The sequence below is a fragment of the Hemiscyllium ocellatum genome, chromosome 11 (assembly GCF_020745735.1).
Source record: "Hemiscyllium ocellatum isolate sHemOce1 chromosome 11, sHemOce1.pat.X.cur, whole genome shotgun sequence".
NCBI classification, from domain to species: domain Eukaryota; kingdom Metazoa; phylum Chordata; class Chondrichthyes; order Orectolobiformes; family Hemiscylliidae; genus Hemiscyllium; species Hemiscyllium ocellatum.
The window spans coordinates 90730338-90755790 of NC_083411.1; the positions used below are offsets into that span (position 1 = coordinate 90730338).

The 25453-nt window shown below is 38.8% G+C and overlaps 1 protein-coding gene across 1 annotated transcript in view; it reads right to left on the reverse strand.

Moving 5' to 3' along the window:
- Window positions 1-8590: 8590 nt before the first annotated feature.
- Window positions 8591-25453, reverse strand: part of klf5l (Kruppel like factor 5 like) — a 65367-nt gene continuing 48504 nt past the window's right edge. Inside the window, exon 5 of the mRNA XM_060832722.1 lies at window positions 8591-11783. Coding sequence (XP_060688705.1) covers window positions 11605-11783 — 179 coding nt within the window. The 3' untranslated portion in view covers window positions 8591-11604. The remainder of the gene's footprint in view (window positions 11784-25453) is intronic.

Sequence of the window (25453 nt, forward strand, 5' to 3'; positions counted from 1 at the left end):
TACAGATTTGTGTATATTTCTATCTCTACTTGTTTCTCCTTTCTATTTCTTTTCAGTTACTTTATATTTTAAAATATCAAATTAAAAACTCCATAGTTTTAAAGGAAAAAAAGTCACTATACACAGTGTCTGATCAATTTGGAAGGATTCTGTCGAAATTTGTCACACAGATTGTGATTATGTATAACTTTTGCATCTGTTATAACAAGTAGGGAAAGAACTTTGTTGATCCTTTTCAACTCCTGCCAAATATTTTTTCTTTGACTGACTTGTAACTTTCAGAGTTAAAGTCTTTGAACATGAAGATGGGTCTGACAGATAATACTGATACTTTCTTTACAAATGATAAAGTAACAGTTCAGTTCAACTCTAAATTTTCATTAAAGAAACATTGCTTTTTATTATATCAAAGAAGCTTTGAAGAGAAATCCCAAAGAAATTGCATTATTGTCTAAATTTCCATGTTTCTTTAAAAAATTAACAATGCTGCCTGACTCTTAAAAATGTCTGGGTAAAAAATGGGGTCTGCAGATGCTGGAGATCAGAGCTGAAAATGTGTTGCTGGTTAAAGCACAGCAGGTTAGGCAGCATCCAAGGAACAGGAAATTCGATGTTTCGGGCATAAGCCCTTCATCAGGAATTCAAGATTCCTGATGAAGGGCTTATGCCCGAAACGTCGAATTTCCTGTTCCTTGGATGCTGCCTAACCTGCTGTGCTTTAACCAGCAACACATTTTCAGCTGACTCTTAAAAATGCCTAATCACATGATCATATTTCTGGAAGCTTTGGAATCCTTTGCTTTGTAAATAGTTTCCAGCTAAAACTGATTTAAGGGACTTAGAGACAGTCATCTGTCTCCAAGCCAGCTCTGGACTAAAGGAAATCTCAAAACCTATTGTGCATGGAAATGTGGTGGAGGCAGGTTCAAAGAGGCATTCAAGATGCCATGGGATGTTTATTTGGCTAGAAATGATGTGCAGGAATATGAGGAAGAGGCAGGAGATTGACACTAGGTACATAAAAACATAAGGAGCAGGAGGAGGCCATCTGGCCTTCAAGCCTGCTCTGCCATTCAATAAGATCATGGCTGAGCTTTTTGCAGACTCAGCACCACTTACCCACACACTCACCGTAGCCCTCAATTCCTTTACTGTTCAAAAATCTATCTTTGCCTTAAAATTATACAACTAGGTAGCTTCAACTGCTTCACTGGGCAGGGAATTGCACAGATTCACAACCCTATGCAAGAGCAACGTCTTCGTCAACTCAGTCCTAAACCTGCTCTGCCTTATTTTGAGGCAATGTCTCCTTGTTCAAATTTCACCCACCAGTGGAAATAACCTCTCTGCTTTTATCTTATCCAATCCTTTCAAGATCCCTCCTCACTCTTCTAAATTCCAATGAGTATTGTCCCAATGTATTCAACCTCTCCTATGAGCCAAGTCTCTCAATTCTGGGATCTAATAAAACTGGTGTAGGAACGATGGGATGAATAGCTTCCTTCCATGCTATAACAATTCTGTGATTCTATTAAAATAGGTGCTAACACTTTGACAATCCTCTGATGGGGGAGTTAAAATGACAATTTTAGCACCTGAAATGCTTGTTTTGTCACCTGACTAAAAACTGAGCTTGTTGAGTTATTGAATTATATAATTCTGGAATTCTAAGTCAGTTGCTGCTTGACCTTTAGAGGGAATACAGGACTCCAGGCTGATTTGGCCGCCTACTTCAGACCTACCATTTCTGTTTCCAAGTTGCTGGCTTGAAAGAAGTCAACAGTTTGTCTGTCAGAAGGAAAACTACTGGACCTAGTTCACGATAGACACTACTTTTGGACACTGACCTCGTCAAAGTTGGAATGCACATGAACTGATTTTTAATACAGCTTAGATTTAACAAAACTCTAATCTATAACCTGTCTCCTCTCCTGGCCTGTTTTCTTTGATTTCCTGAGTGCTTCTTTGCATGAATAGAGTAATGAAGCAATTCCCCTGAATTTTGAATGCTTTGTTAATAAACTCTTTCTTTGACTTCATCTTAAAGTTTTTTTTTATGTTGGTTTATTTCAAGAATTGGAATTCAAAAACCAAGGTTTGAGGAAAGACCCCTTGGAATACATCAGTAAAGGTCAGAAATAAAAAGAGAAAGGGGTAAATCAAACTGTGCCATTCTGTCTACGGCCTAAGACATGAAACACAATCATAATTTAGTATCACCATGTTGCTTCTTTGTCCATGACATATTGTACTTTTTCAGACCTTGTTGAACAAACTGGCCTGGAGATTGTAACTATTAATACTGGAAGAACTCAGATTACTAGATGGAATTGATACTAATCATTGCATTATAACTTTGTTTTTCCTAACTGGCTTTTATCTCCTTCCACGTTGCACTGAATAGAAATGGAAGGTGACAGTGACTGATATATGAATGTCTGTGATTTTGACATTAATGTTATTGTGCTCACAAAATTTGTCACAATGCTTATTAATTAATAGACACGCTTTTGCATCTGTCAGTTTGTTCCACATTATTTCCAAACCGTGACAGACAGCTTGATGAATTCAAGTGGCTTCCAAGAAACTGAAAGCCATGGAGCAGGCATTGTGAAATTGATTCACTTTAGACCATTTACTGTTTTTTTTCCATCAAAGTATGTAGTATCACTTTCTATGGTAGACAACCTGAGACTAGTTAAAAAAAATACAAGTAAGCTACTTACCCTGAATTTAGGGTGCTATACCAGAAAATCACAGCGATGGGAAATGGACATCTTGAATCAGAATTAGATTGGATTGCCCCGAAACCCAAGATTGTGATGTACCATAATGCCGTGACCATTGCAAACACTGTGCATGCTGCAAGCGAAGTAATATTGTGGCATATAGCCAGCGCAGCTGAACAGGCAACCCATGTTTGTGTGAAGTTTGAACAGGACTGTCCATCCACTTTGCATGAGGAAGCCCACATTTCACTTTTCAGTCTTCACTTTTAGGAGTCAGTCAGCAAATTTCTAAAAGATAAAGTTCAGCATACAATCAACATGAGTTTCAGGGCAAAACCAGTTGTAAAGCAAAAGATTAAATAAATGATGAATGAAAATGACCACTAATAGATGCCAAGAAGCAAAATTAATAAATAAAACTATTTTTCTTTTGCCTTTTTGATTAAGAAACAGCTAGAGAGAGATCGACTGGGACCCAAGTGCTGATCATCAGGATAGTAGTTAGCTTCAACTATTATTGTATTTGTCTCTGGCGGTTCACATTTCTTGCTGCCCTTGTGTAAGTTCAAACAAAAATAGGGTTGGAGTGGGTGCTTTTCTCCTCCTTTATAGATTATTTTTTAGCAAGGGAGAAAAGGAAGGGATGTGTACATGTGACTCATTTTAAGTCTTCGGGTTCAGACCACATGTGTGTACATTCTGTTCACTGGTGTACTCTGTTTCATTTACTTCTGCCATTCAGCAATCACTACATATACACACTCTCACTCACTCACACACACTTCCACCACTCATTCACTCATTGTCCCTGCATCAGTCTCTCACTTACTGACTCTCAGTCTCCTGCACTTTCACACTCTGCCTTGCTCTCTCACTCCCTCCTTCACTCACACTCTCTCCATCATTCTCAGACTCCCCTTGCTACACACTCTCTACCTTCTGCAATCTCAACCACTGACCCTCTCTTCCTCACTGTCAAAATCACTCGTTTTCTCTCACATTCACTCACTCATTCACTCTCTTTCTTACTCTCACACCATCATGGACTCCATCCCCTGAGCATAAAAACATAAGAATCAGGAGCAGGACCAGTCATTCAGCCACTCGTGCCTCCCCCATTGTTCAATAAAACCATGACTGATCCAAATGGAGGCTCAATTCCACATTCCTGCTGACTGCTGAGAACCTTTCACCCCTTTGCTTAATAAGAATCTACCCACCTCTGCTTTAAAAATATTCAAGCACTCTGCTTCCACTATCTTCTCAGGGAGAGGGTGCAAAAGACTCTGAAAGAAAAAAAAAACTCTCTCTGTTTTAAATTAGTGATACTTGATATTTAAATATTGATTCCTCATTCCAGATTCTCCCGTAAGAGGAAAATCCCCCCCACACCTACCCTACACAAGACCCTGAAGGTCACTGTCACTGATTTCCTTGTCCTTGCTCACTCACACACTCACTCAGATGCACTCTGTCTCACTCTCTCACTCATTCACTGACTCACTTAGTCTCACTCACTCACTCACACACTATTCCAATAGGCCCAGACACTCCACACTTCCATCTGGACTTCCTCCTTTAGGCGGCCAGCACCTGCATGAGTATAGTTCCTCACCTCCCTCAAACTTCCTCCTGACAACGCGTTTGTTTCCCTTACACCCACTTGGAAACCCGAAGCACCTTTCCCTTACACCTGCAGGCATCCTATCCTCTATGGTACCCCACCCACAGATTCACATTTAACTCCCATCGCACATACTTAGCACTGCTAGAATCTCTCATGTACATCATAGCACTTGCACATGTTATCGGTTAGTCATCTGTGGAAGGCACATTGTATTGCACTCACTGGGCTGAGGTTTCTCAAGGCTGTGTGGATCTGACATGCTGAAAGCCAGGAACAGCAACACTTGAGATAACTGTGAAACTCGCACTGGCGTTTTCAGTTGTCCTGCAACTAAATAGTTGTTTGTGGTGCTCTTACCCCTTTAATGGACAAGGATCCACCTTCAAAATCTGACAGTTATTTGGAGGGTTGAGAGCTCAGCAAAGCCAGTGGGAGCATTGGTGAGTAGTGGGTTTGCTAGGGATGTTATCATTGCTACCATGGGGCACTCTGTGGACCATTGAATGGTCAGTTAGGAGGATTCCCTTTCCAAGGCCTCAGCAGGTTCACCAGGTAGACTCTCTATGATGAAGTAACCGTCAACATCTGTTACAATGACAACCGGAGCAGAAAGGGACTTTCAGTAAGTCACTTGATTTGCTCAATTGTCTTTTATTTCTGGTGTTTTTAATGGGATGTGAGCATCTCAGGATAAGCCAGCATTAGTGCTGATACCATACAGCCCTTAAAGAGGTAGTCTACTTTCCTGAACCACTGCAGTTACACTCATTGTGTAAACAAGAGAGTTGTAGGATTCTGATCTAGTGACAATGAAGAATCAACAATATAATTCTAGATTTGGATGGCTTGTGACTTGGAGGAAACAGCTGGTTGTGTTACTGCTGCCCTTGTGCTAGGTGTTAGAGGTTTGAAAGGTGCTGCAGAAGATTCAGAAAGTTGCTACAGTGCATCTTTTAGATGGTACACACTGTTGTCACTGTGTGTCAGTGATGAAGGAAGTGAACATTTAGAGTGGTGATCAGGTTGTTTTTAAGGTAGGCTGCTTTATCCTGAATCATGTCATGTTATTGGTGCGACATCACTCAGGCCAGTGGAGACCATTCCATCACACTCGTAAGCTGTACATTGTCAATGGTGGACAGGCATTAGGCAGTCTGGAGATAAATTAGTTGCCACAGTTTTCAGCCTCGGCCTTGCTATTGTGGTCTTTGTATTTTTGTGTCTGATCCCAGTTAAGTTTTTGTTCAGTGGCAATCCTAGAGATTTGGCAATGCAAAATCTAAAATAGATGTTTAGATTCTTCCATTAGGGATGGTTATTTGTGGCACTTGTGTAGCATGAATGTGATGTCTATGAATTTTCAAAGACATTTGGTCGTGTCATTTAATAAGCTGATGAGAAAAGTTGAAGGTTATAAAACAAATGAGACAGTAGCAGAACAGATGTGAGATTGGTAACTGTCAGGAAAATACAGTACTAAACAATTGTTTTTCAGGCTGGAGGAAGGCTTATGTTGTGGTTTCTTAAGGTTTGGAGTGAGGACCTTGCTTTTCTTGACACATACAAATGACCTAGAATTGTGTCTACAAAACCTGGAAATATTGTGAACTGCAAGGAAGGTAGTATTAATCTTCAAAAGGCTGGAGACGAGTGTTGGAATAGATGGGCAAGTCACAGATGCAATTTATTGCAGAGAAATGTGATGCAATTCATTCTGATTAAAAGTATGCAAAGAGGTAAAATAGAGGCTACAATTCTATAGAGGGTGGAGAAGCCAAAGAATCTGGGTGTATGTGCACAAGTCATTGAAAATAGCTAGACAGTTTGAAAGTGCAGTTAACAAAGTATACCAGATTGTGGGAGTTATAAATAGCAGAATATGATACAAAATCCATGAAGTTATGATCAATGTGCATAAAGAACTAGTTCAAAGTTGACTTCAGTATTTCATTCAGTTCTGGGCACAAAACTTTATGAAGGCTGTGTAGAGAAGGTACAGAAAAGATTTGCAAGAATGGTTCCAGGGTGAGGAGCCATGTGAATAGGTGGGAAAAACTTGAGACTGTTCTCTTTGGAGATGAGAAGGTTGGCAGAAGATGTAATAGAAATGTTTGAATCATCAGGGATCTGGACAGAGCAGATAGAGAGAAGTTGTTACCATTGATGGAAGGGTCAAATACAAGAAACTAACTTGAGGTAATTGGCAAAGGAAACAATGTTGACATGTGGAAAACCTTTCCTCTCGAGAGTGGTTAGGATCAAGAATGTATCATCCATCAATACGCTGGAGTCAGAATCACACATTGCTTTCTAAAGAAATATCGTGTCCCACTCAGAGATGCCAGTCTTCAGGCAATTCAATTCACTCTACATGATATTAAAGATCCACAGAAGGCACTGAATATAGCCAGGGCTATGGCTCCTGACAACATCCTGGCAGGAGTGAAGACGGGTGTGACAGAACTACCTGCGTTCATCACCAAGTCGTTCTGGTACAGACCCAAAGCAGACATATAAAGATAATAAGGAAACATGCACAGGTATGTCCTCTCCATAAAAAAAATGTTGAATCCAATCCAGCCAATTCCAGTCCTAACAGTCTACTCCCAATTATCAGTGATGTGATGGAAGGTGTCATTTGGATAGATGAATTACCTGAAGAGAAAACATTTGTAGTGGTATGTGTAAAAGAAAGAAATGATCCAAGGCGAGTTGCTGTTGCAGAAAGCAAATACAGACACTGATGCACTTTGTGATTTTCTATATGTTAGCACATATGTATTATACACCACAAACAGATGGGTTCTTTTGAGACAGATGTCTTGAAGTTTATGAACATCACTACTTAAATGACTACAATACCAAAGATTTGTACCCACAATCTGCATTCTGTACTTACTGATGTTACTGCATATTTTATACGCATAGCTGATTGGCTGAACACATTACATTGTCTCATGATAGAGAGTGAATGACTGTAAGGGAGGTTGTATATTTATATCAGAATGTCACATGTCGTGCTGTCATGCAGCTATCTGTTTACCAAGGCCATAACACAACAGCTGGAATAGCCTTTTTAAATGTAAGTTTGGCCATTCTGGATTAAGTTCATTTTTAATGAAGTATGCAGGACAGTATGTCAGTCGAAGCATTGGACATACCAAAAATTGAGATTCAGATATACCAAAAATTGAGATGCAGACATGGTGAAGTTAGAACACAAGATTACAAGCATGCTCCAGATCACACAGAGCAAGTGATAGAAGGAGCAAAATCATTCCAAAAGCAACAAATCAAATCCAAACTCTGCAGTGCTATATATTCCATGGACAATCAAGCCACTAACTGGAGGAGGAGGATCCACAAATATCCCCTTCATTCTGGATGGGGCAGCTCAACAAACATCGCAAAAAGCGGGCTGAAGCATTGGTAATCATCTTCAGCCAGAGGTGCTCAGAGAATGAGTGTCCTACTCCTGAAGTTCCCAACATCACAGATGCCAGTCTTCAGCCAATTCAATTTCCTGCCCTAAATTAAATCTGAGTAATCTCGTTCCAAAAAGGCCTCAGCTCAATTCTTTGCATTTTCAGACGGACTTTGATGACTGCAGTATATTTATATACTTATACCTATAATCTAAAGTGTATATCTTTCATGGACAATGATAGGAGCATGTCATTAATTCATTTTTCAATTTACCTATCTGTTGCCTTCAAGAATTCAAACTGTTGAAATCGCAGAAGGTATTGGATATAGCCAGGGTTATGGTCACTGACAACACGCTGGCAGCAGTACTGAAGATTTGTGTCACAGAACTACCTGCGTTCATCACCAAGTTGTTCTGGTACAGTTCCAAAACAGACATCTACAAGGTAATATGGAAATATGCACAGTTATGTCTTGTCCACAAAAAGCATGTTAAATCCAATCCTGCCAATTACAGTCCCAATTGGTCAATTATCAGTGAAGTGATGGAAGTGTCATTGTTAGTGCTATCAATTCGCACTTACACGCAATATTTTGTTCAGTTGGGCTTAGTTTAGGTACTGCAAGGGCTACTCAGCTCTTAAACCATTACAGACTCGGTCCAAACATAAAAGAGTCATTTTCAAGAAGTGAGTTAAGAATCACTAGCCTTGGTATTGGCACCAGAAATTGACTAAATAAGAACGTCAAGTAACCTGGCAAAATGGAATAAACTAGAAATGCAAAAGAAAGCATAATGTTTCATCATTTTATTTTGTTCATTTTCTCTTATTTTACAGTACAGCTTTTAACAAAATCCTAAATCACTATATATTGAAAGATTTTTGTTTTAAACATTCATATTGATTTTTTTCTTCAGATTTGTGAAACACTACTTTAAAAAAATAAGTGATACATTTAAAACAAACCAAAGCAAAACTACCACCATTGTCTTCCCCTTTGTTCAGAATATAAACATTACTTTAACGTCTTATAAAAATTATATACATCACTAGATATCCCTGTATTTACATACCAATGTTTCTTAGGGCACTTGATAGAAAACTAACGTATAATTAAAAACGTTATGAGCCACAAGTTTAGTGTAAACTTTCCATCCAATAGTATACAACCCCACACTGAATCTCCCATCAAAGTTAATTCTGCTGCAAGCTTCTTGTGCAACTTTGAAATTAATGTAAATTTAGTTAACCGATTATTTTTTAATTAAGTATCTACAGAATCAAGCTTTTTTTAAATGTCTTTTTGGTAGTTTAGGGTGTTTTTAATCGCTTATTCTCTTTCACAGTGTTAGATCATCTTATCCATGCTACCTCCTGGATTGTCAGCCAGAATGGTCCAAGGTGAGGACCAATAATCACTGCTATCAATCTTGTTAACATTGCATTTAAAATTTTAACTGAATCACTTTCTCCCCAAAATTCAACCAAATTGGTAAAATTCACTCGGAGAATTTGTGGATGTCATTGTTAAGAACTGATCCAATTCTCTCCCTTCCTTTCCTGAAAGTGATAACCCACATTGGGATGTTGGATAGTTGTGAACCTAAACAATAAATGAGGGTTGGGACTAATGGTCGCATGCATCATTACCCAAACAGGCAATTTCCAGAACATATTACTTGCTTATGATTATAACATGGCTGAAATTTCTTTCCTTTTTTGCAGCCGAACATAGCAAATATCCAGATTGATAATTGTTGACCAAACATCAAGCCTGACTTTCCTGAGCTGCTTCCGCACTGTAGCTGGCACGATCTCCGACACCACCCCCCCCCCCCCAATTAAATCTGAATAACCTAATTCCTGAGAGGCTTCAGTTCAAGTCTTTGCATTTTCAGATAGACTTTGATGACTGCAGTGTATTCACACACTGAAATCCATAATTTAATATGTATGTCTTTCATGGACTGTGATTGGAGCATCTCATTAATTCACTTTTCAATTTACTTATCTGTTGTCTTCAGTACTTATACAAATTGTTCAAAAATAATAAAGATTTTATGATTCCTTCCACTAATTTTGGAAACTCTCTTGCAATGAATTGCTGAGACATAAGCTTAAACGATTATCAGCAACATAAAGAAGAGTATCCATTATCACCATTTTAAGTAATACTAAGATTATATATGGAAATGTATTTAACATTGTTGGTTACTAAGTTCAACTTCTTCATAAAACTTCACAGTCGCTAGTGCTTATGGAAACTAGCTGAATTAGTACATTGGGATTTTAAAAACAAGGTCAGATTAACCTTAATCCAAATCAGGTGATGAAAGTTATTTTAAATAGATAATCTTAAAAATAACGAACAGTGATGCTTATGCTCACCAGGTACAACAGGTGGGATAACCAATGACAATTGTTGATTATAATGTTTTTTTCTACCGTGCATTATATCCAGAACTTTCTAAAAATGAATCTTCTTTACAATGGTGATTACCAAAAACATGTCTTTAAGGCAAATTGTTTACATTCAAATGCCTTTTGTCAATGAAATTAATATTTAGCAATTTATATACATCGGGATAATAACAAGAGTAATGGCATATTTCAAGCTGGAACTCTTGGTACAGGATACTGAGGTTATGTTCACTTCAATTTAATTCAGGAGTTAAACTGCAAATTTCTTTTCTCATTTTTTCTCAGCTTTAATTATAATTGCTTCACAATAGCTGATCATTGTAAGAGAGCTACATTTAATTTGTTTTAACTAAGAAATGAGTATGGAATTTTAGGATGCACAAGAAAGTCTGGATGATACATACTGCTGTTCAAATCTCTTCACTGAATGCACAGTTGAAATGGGAAGCATTCCTAAATCAGCTTATGCTGCAGTTCAGGATTTTACTATGTTAGGCATTATTCATGCTGCAGGCTAACATGAATTGCTTTTCTTTTGAACTTGTTAGTTGCATCTGATTCTACCTACTTTCTCAAAAGCTTGAAATCATTGTTTTGTCCAACACGAGGGGAGAAATGATTGTGAATGATGTCACAATAGGAATGTTTAATACATATATGCTAAATGTATTAATGCATAAAAGTAAATTCAGCAATACTGAGCTCCTTGAGATAGGAGGGCAGGCCAAATACAGTATATTGCTACAACTCTGTAGTGCTGATTCTCAAAATGATGTTACCATCAACTGAGACTGATTTTCGAGGGAGAGTAGGATGGCTGACCAAACTCTGTTATATGTTCATATCAGATTTCTCTCTTCACCTGGTGCTAGCTTATTTAAAATAAACAAGATAACCTTCTGTTGACTAATATGGAGAAGAATAAGATCAAAATGTTGTTTGTATAATTAGACTGCTTTCAGTCACTTTCCAGCTATCATGTTGAACTAGGCGCTGTCTTGTTCTTTAACTAAAAAAATGATTTAAGTACTGGTGTTAATTAATTCCAAGTTTATTATTTGTAGAATGAATATCTGAGTATTGCTGATGATTAATTTATTTTCTTAACATGTTAATGGTTTCTAGACAATCTTTCAGGCGTAGAAGGCTTTTTTCAGGAAATAAAAAATAAATAATACAAAATTATTTCTTTTTTTGCAAATTAGAAGCTTTGTATAATTGATTTCCAGGTAACCAACTGTTTTTTTCCCAACAATATATCCTCTCAAAAACGAAACTATTTCTCTTCTGTTGATGTGTTTGTATGTAAGTATGTGTGTGTGGGAATAGTGGCAGTACTTTGTTCATTTGTACATTTTCAAAATCAGTCACACTCGTTGTCTGGGCAACAGGTTTTCACCTAGTTCTGGTGTCTCTTCATGTGGAGCGCCAAATGATCTGAACGTGAAAAGCAGCGGCCGCAGGCAATGCATTTGAAGGGTTTTGCTCCTGTGTGCTTTCTGTAGTGTCTTGTGAGTTCATCAGAACGGGCAAAGCGCCAATCACAAGCATCCCATGTACATTTGTATGGCTTCTCACCTGTAATTGAAACAAATGGATATGAATAGAGTGACTCTCGCACAGTCAAGGATACTTCAAAATATAAAGATCTCCTGAGAACCATTTAGCTAAACTGTAATTACTAAGTGAATTTCTCATGACACTTGTACTCAAACTAGTATACCTAACTGTTTGTAACTGACTAAATGTAAACAAAATCAGAATCCTGCCTGATGATCCTGATGATTGACTGAACCTAATTTGAAAATCTAATAATGAAATGTGCATCCTGCCTATGCTCTTCCTGGCTCTATAATTAGTTAACACTTTTTGGTCAGATTTTAATTGTTGCTGGTTCAGTTGCTTGCAGCCTGATACCAATGGGTGGAACATACATATCTCAACTGCTTGTCAACCCAATATTTTCTTTAGTCCCCATGTCTTTTTCAGGGTTGGACAGATGTAATTAGTGGAGTGCCACAAGGATCAGTCCTAGTGCCTCAATTATTTGTTATCTATATTAATGACTTGGAGGAGGGGGCAGTCTGTAAGTTATCCAAATTCTCTGATGAGACAAAAAGAGTTAGAGGGCATGTTATGATAAGGATAAAAATAATTTATAAGAGGATATTATTCAGTTGAGTGAGTAAGTGAGCAAAAACTTGGTAGATGGAGTTTAATGTAGGAAAGTGTGAGCTTACGCACTTTGTCAGCAGAAGGAAAAGACAGTCATTTAAATGGACAGAAACTTCAAGAAAGTGCAGAGCAGAGACAGGAGCTGTTTGGATGGTCAGTGCAGATTTGATGGGCCATTTGACCTCTTTCTGCACTGATTCTATGTTGAGAAGATATTTCCACTAACAAGGGAATCTCAAACTAAGGAACATAGTTTCAGAATATGGGGACACTTATTTAAAACTGAAATGGTATGGATATTTTTTCTCCTGGAGAGGAGTGAATGTCTGGAATTCTTGAAACTAGGGAGTTGTGGAGGCTAGATTAATTTGGAGCGACTGCAAATAGTTTTTTGAAATATCAAAGAGTTGATGAACTGGCATTAGAAAGGTGTTGAGGCCTGGGCAGATCAGCCATGATCTTGTCGAGCAGTGGGATAGGTTTGATGGGCCGAATGGCCTACTCCTGTTCCTATTTCTTATGCTTGTATTGAGTCATAGGAATCTGATTACAATATTAAAATTTAGGTTCCTGTCTGAAAGAGATAATAGCTTAGACAATTCAGGAAGAGGTCCCAAGGAACATGGGAAAGTACAGGAATGGGATAGTAAGTATATCTCTGCAATTTTTCACTTTGTAATATCCAGTTTCCACCAAGCAGTGGAGTTAAAACTGATGCTGCAATTATATAATAAAACACTCTTTTTCTCTTCTAAAAGACATATTTAGAAATAGCTGAGATTTTCAACTTGTTTATTTTTGTAACCGAATAGCTAATATAACACCTCAAGGATCAGTATTGTAACAGGTCACGTGGAGATGGAGTCAAGGGTAAGTTCAGGTGATATGCCAGCAGCAGGAAGACAGACAAATTGTTGAACCATTTAAGTCCTGAGCATAACCAAATTTAGTAGTGGCTGATGGATTAAACACGACTTACATGGCTTTCCCATATCTCCCAAAGTCCACCTAGTTGCCTCTGAAAAATCTGGCATTGGAAAAACCACAACCCTGCCCTATCTCTGCCTCCCCCCTCCAACCCATCATCACTCATCTATCCTTGGGGTCCAGCACTGATCTTGGGACTGGGCCTCAATGTATTACAGCAGTGACCATCACTCCCAGTGGTGTTACTGGTGATAGAGAGCTAATAGTCTCTGACTAGCTAGCAACTCTCAGGGATGAGATTTCTGTCCTACTGGGGGTATCTTTGTAAGAAAAGTCAGACACAGTCAGAATAAACCCTTGACCAGGTGCTTAATTGCCTTGGATCTCCCCATTGGAAGTGCCATGGATTTTCTATCAATCTCCACCTGGTCGAGGTGAACTCCTGTCTCTGGAACAAAATTTGACCTGGTTCTTCACTATCTTCCTTTTTCAATAAGAGAACAAATGATTGATCCTAATTCTTATCACCAGAAAAGCACAAGCCAACATTTGTGTCTCATCAGCAAGTGCTGGCAGCATATCTGACATGTATAGCTAGTCTGATCCTGTCTTTCTCTAATATCTACCTGTATGTGCTGCTGCTAGGAGTGTAGTGATAGACATGAGATGCCTAGCCAAATATTTCCTTTCTCCAACCAAATGCTGTTGAAAACAAATACAGAGGTTTTAACATTTCCTGGGCTGAGATCAATTAAGTTAGCAAAGTCAATGAATGTGGATTCTACTGTTCAGTACAAACAGAGTCATTTCTTCAAAGCCACTGGGGCCTGCAAAGAAAACTTAGGTATAACTTGAGGGAATGATTTGCATTCAAATGTTGTTTGTTTTATATGAGAAACAGAGTCTAGCTATTCCATTGCATGAATTGACAGGCATAATTCATGCATCTTTAAAAGCAATCAAATTTCACAGCTACGCCATGGTCTAATGCCAGTTGACTGACGTCGAATGAGAATGTATGAAACAGTGTAAGTCCAGAGCTAGTTTATATTTCTGATAATGCAACAATGCTTGCACAGTGTTGCCAAGTATGTTTCCTGACAGGAAAATTATAATAAAGTGCATTTAATTATGTGGATGAAAATAATAGGGTTTTTGAGGTTCCATGTAATGATAAAACTGTAATATATACACAGTTTACTTTTAACAAGTGAGGTGAAAGCAGGGTAATTTAGTACACATACTGTCCTACTGGATGTAACAGAAAATCATCAGTCAATGGCAGAATAAAAGATGCCAGATTTGTCAGTGACCTACTGGATGTATGCATTCTGCTGTCCAGACACTAGAAGACCTTTAGTTTAAATCGCGGTATGTGCAGCTGCTCCTAGAGCCATATTGCACCTAGCATCACCAAGAATGGAATCTTCTAAGTCCGGAGTTGGAATGGAATCAATGAGACCTGCTGACTTCTGATTGGCTGGCAGCTCTTAATGGTGTGACTTTTGCCCCGGGGATTTGATTTTAATGAAAGACGGTACAGAACAACCTCGGTTATCCGAATGAGACGGGCGAGGAGTATTTTGTTCAGATAACTGATTGTTCGGATAACCAATTGTTCAGATAACGGACAATGTTTTTATGGGACCTTGAGATCTTGTTTGGATAATCCGAAATTCAGATAATTGCCATTTGGACAACCGAGGTTGTTCTGAATTCTGAACAGCCTGAATAGAGGAAGATTGGACTGGCAGACCTAGTCCTCAGGTGTTAGCTCAATGTCTCAGCATCTTTTGAATAAGGGAACAAGACATTTGCCAAAACCAGAAGATTCTACCATGGATATCAATGGTGTAGCTGTTTTGCCTGAATCAGAGGATGTTGGTTCAAGTCCCACTCCAACACAAAGTGCAGGCTGAGACGGATAGAGTGCTTTGGCTTTCAGGAGTGGTCATCCTTCAGTTTATCCATTAAAGCCAAGGCTATGTTAGCTCTCTTTGAGGAATGTAAAGGATTTCATGAAGCTGTTTCATAGCAGGGGAGAACAATTTTCCCTTTTATAAATCGGTCAATCAACACCATTAAAATTGTATTCAGGTCATTAACACAATGCTACCTGTGACATGTGATTGTGTGCAAATTGGATATTATGTTTCCACAAAAAACCAGGGATCAGAAGATCGGGTTAGTTAATTAGCTGGAAACACTTTAAGACCTCAGAGGTTATGAACAACACTACAGAAATTAAAGATTTTATTTTTAGGTGGGTGCTTACAACAGTGAACAGGCCAAAAATAAAACAAAACAACATAAGTACTGAGTTAAATATAACAATCACCCTTGGACACCAAAGTTAGAGCAAAATCTTAGAATCACAGAATGGGGCGGCACGGTGGCTCAGTGGTTAGCATTGCTGCCTCATAGCACCAGGGACCCAGGTTCGATTCTGTGTCTTGTTGGGCCGGAGGGCCTGTTTCCACACTGTAGAGATTCTATGTGTCCAGAAGGTGGCCATTCATCCTATTATGTCCATGCTGGCCCTCTGTAACTCAGCTAGTCCAACTACCTTGAAACTTTCACACCCACTGCTGTTTAGGTGCTTATCCAATTCCTTGCAGAAATTGAATGTATTTCCATCATACTCTCAGTGTAATCCAGGTTATAACCATTTATAGAGTTATCAAGTCATACAGCACAGAAACAGACTCTTTGGTCCAACATGTTCGTGACGACCATTCATCCCAATCTGTTCTAGTCCTATCTGCCAACATTTGGCCCACATCCTTTCAAACCCTTTGTATTCACATACCCATCCTGATGCCTTTTAAATGCTGTAATTGTACCATTTTCCTGGCAGCTCATTTCATACATGCACCATCCTCTTCATGGAAAAAGTTACTCCTTAGATCCTTCTTTAAAATCTTTCCCCTCTCCTCTTAAACTTATGCCATCTAGTTTTGGTCTCCCCTATCTTAGGAAAAAGACCTTGGCTATTCACCCTATCCATGCCCCTCATGATTTTATAAACCTCTATAAGGTCACCCCTCAGCCTCTGATGTTCAAGAGAAAAAAATACCAGGCTATTCTGCCTCTCTCTCTGTTTCATTTGCCCATCCTCTTAAATTGGTGTATTCTAGTTGTCAACTCTTCTGCTGATGGGAATATTTTCTTTATATGTATTTCCTGTCTAGACTCCTCACTATTTTCAGCAACTCTATCAATAATCATCTTTCATTCTGTTTTCTGAAGGAAACAATCCCAATTTCTCAAACCTATCTGTATAACTGAATTTGTTCTTTAATAAACAGCCCTTATGAATCTTTTCTGCACGTGTCCAAAGGTTTGATTCACATTCTTCCTAAAGGTCAGTGGCCAGAATTGGAAATGTTTCTCCAATTGAGCCTGAATCAGTATTTTATGAAAGATCAATTCAACTTCTTTTGTACTTTATGCCCACGGTGTCATATGCCTTGTTAACCAGTTGCTCAACCTGTCCAGTTACCTTCAAGGATTTGTGCACAAACCACTACATCACCAACTAGAGCTCTGTTTTTGACCTTCTTAGAATTTTGCACTTTATTATAAATTATGTCTTCTCATTTTCCTGCCAAAATGTATTATTTGTTACTTATCTGCATTAAATTTTATCTTCTACCTCTCCACCCACGCACCAGCCCTTGTGATATTTACCAATATCCTTCGTACTGTTCACTGTACTTCTAACTTTAGTGGCATTTTCAAATACTGCCTTTGCGTCCTGTGCACCCAAAGAAAAGTAGTGGCCCTAGTGTCAACCTTTGGAGAGTTATACTGCATACCGTTCTCCAATCTGAAAGACAACTGTTCTCCATTACTTTGTTTCCTGTCACTCAACCAATTGGTATCAGAATTGCCACTGTCATTTTCATTTCATGGGCTTCAATTTTGCTGACAAGTTTATTACCTTTTGAAATCTGTGCACAATACCTTAACTGTATTCACTTCTTATCCCTCTGTTACCTCATCAAAAATGCTGAATCAAGTTGATTAAGCATGACTTGACTATGAACATTCTGTGCTTTCCTCCACATTAATCCACACTTGTACACTGTTAATTTGGTACAGTTGGAGCAGACTAGAAAGGCTCTTGTGATGCAGTGGTAGTGTCCTTACCTCTTGCCCAAAAGGTCTGGGTTCCAGCCCCATCTGTTTCAGAAATGTTTAATAACATCAATGAACAAGTTGATTCAAAAATATCATCTTGGAGCTGGCTAAAAGAGGACTTTTTTTTTGTTGGAGGTACATTGCATATAATGTAAATAAAAATTCTAAGTGAATGAAAACTAAGTTCTAAAATTCCATCCTTCACTATGGGCATTGAAATTTTGACAGCTGTAAGCAACAGGGAATCAAGGGTTTCACCTGACAAATAAAAACTAGGAAAAAAAATACAACAGTTGAAGACAAAATTCTGTGGAAATAACCACAAAGGTCTGGTTTGTACATTATCAATTTTGAGAAATGAACTATTAGTTGCTATTGGATATGTGGCTTCTTTTGCATCAAATCACAAATCTATTAAGTACTCTGTTCTTGGATTATTTGTGTTTATAGAAAACTAGTGTTTATGTCAATGGCTGTGTGGAGAGCTGTGTTATTGCTTGATTTATTATCATGCTCATGTATGAAAAGAAGGCAGGAAAGGGTTATTGGGGTCATCATTGTGTACAGCCCAGCTGCTGGACAACACAATGTTGTGTGCTATCCTCAATCACTAATGTTACTAACTCTCGTGGACAAGTTTGATATAGACTTCTCAGATTATCATGACCATTTACTATTTAGACAAAATATTTAAAGCATTACTTGGAAAAGGAAAGGATGGCATTATCAATCAGCAATTGTTGAGTTTTAAAATGACGTATACTTTTGCATTACCTTGTACACTGTCACTCTCAGAAATCACATATGTGAACCTTTGGATTTTCAAGTTGGCAAGGCTATTGATCTCTCTTTACATAATTAGATTTTTCTCCATTCATCACATTTTGTTTGCACTTCCTACTAAGCACCAAGAGGTAAAAATCCCTGACAATAGAACAATGGCAAGAAAATCTATCTGGCCAATCTGCCTCTTTGTTAGAAAGACCAACATATAAAGGTCAAATAATGAGCCTCTTTGGAATAGGTTCTGCCCAAGTCAACAGAAACTTTATAAATAGAAGAAAATGCCAAGGTGAATGGCTTTTTGCACTAGGGTGTGGTCCAAATATTAGCACAGTTTTCAGATAGTAGGAATAATAAAGCTGAATGAAGGAAATTCAGAGGTACTTTGGACCTCAAATATTTGCTGGTTTGTTTTTATAAAAAAATGCCCCTTCAACTATTTGCTTTTATTGGAAAATGGTAATCATTTAATGAACACCAAGTTTCAAACAAAACAAAATATTGTGTTTGATAGGAGTAACTCCAGGGCAGAGTCTGAGTTCTCGGGTGAAACATAAAGAGTGTAGAAACAATCAATAGCACAACGGTTGGTTCACTGAGTAAATAGATTGCAGCACAAACACTAGCACGGCTCCATGCTTTTCACCATTGAGCCCCAGAATGAAAATAGATGGAGAAAGGAGCTTGGGATACATCAGGCGGATTTCTACTAAGTGATTGTTGCAGAAAAAAGGGAATGGCCAGATCAGGTTTGATTCAAAGGCCCGCATGATGTTCATATTGAAATAACTCCACAGAGACCAATATCCTGGCACCAATTCACCCTTTATTTACTTGTGGAGAGTTCTTGACACTGATCCAGCTTTCTCTGAGTGAACAGAACCTCTGACACTCCTGTTTTTATCTGTCAGCCAGGGATCCCTGATTGGATCAGATTAACAGCCCCAATCAGGGAACTCATATTCTATGTGGGCTACCTGACCTTGGTACAGTCACTACACGTATGCTTTTGCCAGAATATGAAAGCCCACGTACAGCGCACATTCTGCCCATGGATCAATCACTAAACAGGTGTCTGTTTCTTGGAAGAACAGACAGTGGGAAACTCCAAAATAATATCTACACCTTGGATGTAACAGTAGCCATTTTATAATAATATGAATAGCACAGAAATGAACTATTTGATACAACTGGCCCATGCTGGTATTCATGATTCACAATAGCCTCCTCCCAAGCCTCTTTACATTTTTGGGTACTTGTTTATAACTTATTTTCTATTTAATCAGTTCCCTTAGAAATTGCCATTCCCATTCACCCCCACTTTGCTCTCATTCGCCCACTCTTCTTTTGCCTAAGATTATGAACTCTCCCATATGAAGTGTCCTGGAACGGAAGATGAATCTCATGGACATTGTTTCTATTCATCCAGAAGAAAAGTAAAACAGGCAATGGTTTGCAACTTCATATTTTCTTCTCTGTATCTCTGATCCATGCCTCTAGCAAGTCTCTCTAATCCTCCCTAACTTCTGGTTTTACACACAACACAGATTGAAGTAGATTATCTTGCTATGCTCAACATGTAATAAAAAACTCAGCGTCTTGCACATCCCTCAATGTTCAATGGACAGATCCCAGGACATTATTCATCCCGGACTGCCGACCTACTTTGAAGAACAGGACTTAGATATGGCTGACCAGACTCAGACCACTGTGTTTGTTCTCCCCAGTGGACAACACACAATTTCCCTGAGCCTTGTGATAGCCTTATAGAATTGATCATTGCCTACTCTCTCAATTGCAGTCAGACATATTCCCAACCGTGACCAGCCCAACTAGACAACAGACTGTGTCCGAGCCCCTGAACTGTGTGCAGACTGTGCCTGTGATTGATGGCATCAGGATCCTCTGACAGACAGTAGCCATTTGACTGGACTGAGACTAGACCCCACCCACTTTCTGACATGGTTATTTGGTTGAATAAACATGTATTGTGTTGCTGAACAGGTAGCTGGGACATGCGGTAGATGTTAAATTTGCAATTTGGTCTACCATATAGCAAGATGGTATCTCACCCTCTTGCGGGTGACAAGCAGACTATCACTTTATCTGTGCAAAAGAACACATCAACATGGCTGCACTGGTAGCCTCTGGCTCTGGCTTAACAGCCGATGTGTTAACAGACCTGGCATGGTAAGGCATGGGTGCTGTGAGTAAGAGCTAAGAGAGCAAGCAAGTCACCTTGAGATACGGCCTGGTTCAGTCTGTAAGCTGGCTGCCTGTCTGTGTGTGAAAAATTATCTTGCAGCAACCTTTCAATGTTGGTTGCCAGTGCACCCTAAAATGCAAAACTTTGCTTCATAAGCAGTCTGCAAGTAGTTTTGAGAGGTGCTATGAGGAACATGAGGCAATTGGCTAATGTCAGATGCCAGTGTCCATGGATAAGCGGTGCATGTAGCTGCAGTCCATGCTGGAAACATGCCCAAAGAGGCTGTTTGGTGCTGAGCAACATGGGGGCATTTCGCAGCCAGTGGCAAGCTGAAGCTGCCAGTCGGTCTGACATCCAGTTGAGAATTCTCAACGTCTGGCTTGTTCAGGATGCTTGATAAGATAGCTGAAAATTAATAAGGCAAGTTATGCTGTTAATCAGGCCTTTAGCAATCTATAATTGGTCTGCATTTGCAACTTGCCACACCTAACAAGAAACCCACCTCAAGTCAGATCCATAAAAGATACAATAAACTGCTTCTGACAACATGATTGGAATCAGCAGCTTTTCAAGTAATTCTGCCACAAATTTTGCCATAGCCCACATCATTCAGGCCCCTATAACATTCTGCCATGGGGTTTTCTATCTTCCTGGATGTCTGGGAGCATTTAGGATGGTAAATGAAAACCCTGCCACCCATCCCAACTCAACTCTACTCAAGAGATATGCTGAGCAATCTAAAACAGTGGAATAATTTTCAGCCTTTGTTCTTCCTCCATCTACCTGGGTAGACCTGATTCTCTGAATCTCTTGTATGATAGCTATTTATGTCATCTGCAAGCAACAATACTCAATTAATGAAGATCCAATCATTGTAAGGTAAATGCATAACTTTACATACAGTGGAAAAGCTGTGTTGGAAGACATCATGTGCTGTGCGACCAAATGCCATATGATCAAATTTCATGACAAGCATACTTCATCTAACCACAATTGGCAACCCTTTCAATCAGCAGATCACTATGACAATTGGTATTTCAAAAATTTAGTAACATTGACAGTCTCCCATCAATTTGTCTACTTTTCTAACTTCTGATGACCATGTGAAACTTGAATCTAACAGACTGGAGTATGCCAAGGATTCAAAAATACACTCAAAACACTAATTTGAGAAACAAATGTTGGTAGTGCTTTCCTGTACTCTAGGCTAGAAAGAGCGAAGTAATTAATAACATTTCCTGAAGAAATCCTAGACCTTAAATCCCATAATAAGCCTGTTCTGCAGTGGATCTCCAGCTAAGAAGAATCATTACTTCATGCTATTCTGTGTTACAGTTGTATTAAAAATCAAATCAAATCAATAGGTTAGCACTAACTCTTAGCTGGTGGGTATGCATTCTGGTATATGTTTAAATAGCAGTTTGTTTGTGACTGTCTCAAGGTCATTCTTTGAACTAACCAAATGTAATATATTAATTAATGTTACATTATTAATCTCTATTTCTAGACAAATAATGATGCAATGCCTTCTGGCATATCTTAATTGAGTTTGTCTCATAATTTCCATATTACTTCTGTTTTAAATGAGAACCCCCTTATTTTGAAACAGCATTTCTTGGTACTAGATTCCCTGAACATTAGCATATCAAACCTTTTGGAATCATCCATGTTTCAATAAGATAGCTACACTGACTATACTGTCACATTACTGTCTATGATATATTGACATCTGTGCAATAGAGATAAACCAATTCATATCCTAATACATATTGAGTTAACTCCCAGTTATAGATCTGCCAAGAGTGTGGACATTGGAGGTTAGCATGAAACAAATCAGAATTTGTTGTTGAAATGAAATCAGTCTTTAATAATTCATCTACATACTATCAAAGCATGACTAAGGCAACAATTAAGCCATCAGAGATAAGCTTTTCACAGGGACAAGTGCCACAGCAGTTTGTGTGGGCCAGCATTGCCCAGCACTTAACTGTTATCAGTTGAAAAATGCAAACACAACTAGATAAGTGGGGTCTGAATGAGGGAAAAATAAACTTTTTTTCTCTGTTTGTTAGACTCACAATCAATTTGCACAGCTTTTCAAACTAATACGAGTGTTAGATATGGACACTTCAAAGCAATTCTCAGTTTTCAAGCAAAGATGAATATTAGCATTTTGATATCAGCAATACATGGATTTGATCAAGTTACCATGTATCCAGCAGCTTAGAATCATGACAATAGCTACTCATGAAGTGAAAGTTCTAAATAATAGTTTATCCTCTGTTTACTAATAGACAACTACATTAGAACCAGGTGGTTTCCAAACAACCTCAGCTGCTGCTGAAATGGAATCCACCCTGTATTTGTTAAGTGTACTGTGCAATTGGTTGAAAATCATAGTGCATGACTTTCATTTTCTGCTTATTAAAGTATGATAGGATCCTTACCTCATGAAAACAAGCAATTCAGCCTAATAAATTCACACTGACTATCCGAAGAGCATCCCATCCAGACTCACACCCCCACCCTATCTCTGTAACCCTGCATTTTCCTTGGCTAATCCACCTTCCACATCTGTGGACACTATGGGGAATTTAGCATGGCCAATCCATTTAACCTACACATCTTTAGACTGTGGGAGGACACTGGAGCACCCGGAAAACCACACAGTCATAAGGAGAATATGCAAACTTCACACACACAGTTGTCCAAGGCTGGAATTGAACCCAGGTTCCTGGTGCTGTGGGGCAGCAGTGCTACCCACTGAGCCACCATGCTGCCCCATATATTCAATGACTGTGAATATTATAATTCTGATCTGTGTGACTGGGCTTATTGCTCTGCTCATGTGGCTTGAGAAAACAGTATCTGGCGTTGGCAAAGGGAGTATTCACATCTTTGCACTGCCTGCAAAAATGACCATTTTAAGTAGAATGGACCATCTTAAAAAGCATTAGAGCTGCTTCAGTTATCTCATAGCAGCATCACTGATGTGAGAATTACGAATACAAAAAGCTATATGAAGTTACCTTTATCTATTAATCACTCAACTATTCCACAATTTTGTCAGAAAGACCGTGCTTTACAATTTATGTGCTTGTCTCTTACAGGTGTTAAAATTACAGGAGCTGAATGGCCATGGCAAGCATACTTCTATCCATGAAAAATGACGGACCATAAGAAAACAAATTCACTTCAGATGAGGTATCTTCATATTGCATACATACTGATGGCTGAAGAATCAATTCTTGAGAGAAAGGTTTTGTCACAAGTGCTGAAAGAAGCCAATAATTGTCACTGTGAGTTGCTGTTTTCAGCATTACCATCTGTTGCCAAGTTGCTGCAGTAGCTGGTTTACATGCTGCATGCCAGCACACAAGAGCTGCAATCATTTTCCTCAGTGGTCAACTAGTGATTTGAGGAGCAATAATCAATATCTAGTGTTTCTGCATTGCTTGAAAACACTTCAAAAGGAAGTCATTTGTGCTCTCTTGGTTATCTGGCTCCAGTGACCTCACCACATGGAAAGACATTATGTATGTGGCCAATCCTGAAATTCTGCAATAAGGCTGAAGCAACAAAACCATCTCATATGTGCAAACAAATTTAGGAGCTCTGTCTTTGAGGGGACTGCTGCCTTTGTGAGTTTGTTCTGTCAGGAAAAGTATTTTCATTCTCCCTGTATTTTCCCACCTTTACTACCATTGTTAACACCATGCAGGATGGGAAAATTCTGCTCTGCTCTAGAATTAATGGATGGTTTGAGTTTGGTCTTATTCAATAATAATAAAGATAATTGTGCTAAAAAATCAATTTTTAAAAATTACCACTTCATTTATAAAGGACAAAGTAGCAGATAGATGTAAATGTGATCAGAACTGAGTTCCCTAGCCTGTAGCTGATTGCCAAGAGTTGGGGTTGAACCTACAGGTTGACTCTCTCTCTTGTAGAAATTATAGGTTCGCCTTCCTTTCAGTTCTAACCAGTGACTTTGCTGCATTAGTAGAAGGTTCAGCTCTTATTAAATTAAATGACAACTTATCAGCTCTAAAAAGCCTGCTTATGAGACAATGACTGTTTAATTATAGGGACTAGAAGGCCAAGTTTCACTGAATTAAATTAGAAATGATTATCTTGTTGCTACAGCACTGGTAGTGAATTGGCTCATTTCTCTCCAAGAGACAACCTACAGAGCATAGAAATGAGAATAGTGGAAATAGTTTACAATTTCCTGATCTACTTGGGGAAGGTAAAACTCATAATAGTTACTCGTGAACTTCACAAGATGATAGTTGCAGACGGCCATTCAACCCAATTGAATTAATCTATCCAGAGAAATACGCGCAGCACAGCACATGCCCTCACACTCAACTAACCCATGTTCCACTCCAGCCCTCATCACTGTTGTCTCCTACAGTTTCTCAACAATTCCAAGACTTTTGTCTCCAATACTCCATCTAGATATTCATTCTATGTGTTGATGTCTGTACGATGAAGACTTTCCTGAAATCCTAAACTTATCTTCTACTGGCTTGAACCAGTGTACCCTCGTACTATTTCTAAAGCTTATTTTAAAATAATAATCACAGGGCATACTCCATGGATAGCAACTGCATGCAACTCATCCAGGAATCTTGGCATCGAGCATGTGCCAGCTTCACTGCATCATCATAGTACATTTCTGATCCATTTAGAAGGTACTGCAATGTTGGGCTTTGGAGCACACCAGCATTCTCACTGTAATGCTGTTGCAAGAACACTTTGTATACAGGGACACGTACCCAACCAATGGATTGGATCAGGTTGCATCTTCTGGGTACTTGCTTGCCCTATCAGTCCTCATTCACTTTGAGCCTACTTACATCATCTCTCCTAGCCTTGCCTTTTTGCAGTATGACCCCTCAAGTCAGAGCTAATGGGCTCACAATACTTCTGTCTTGCCTTGTCTTTTAGCACAAACACATAACCTAGGCAGCTTGTTATGGTTGCTAGTACTCATCAGTCAAGGGGATAT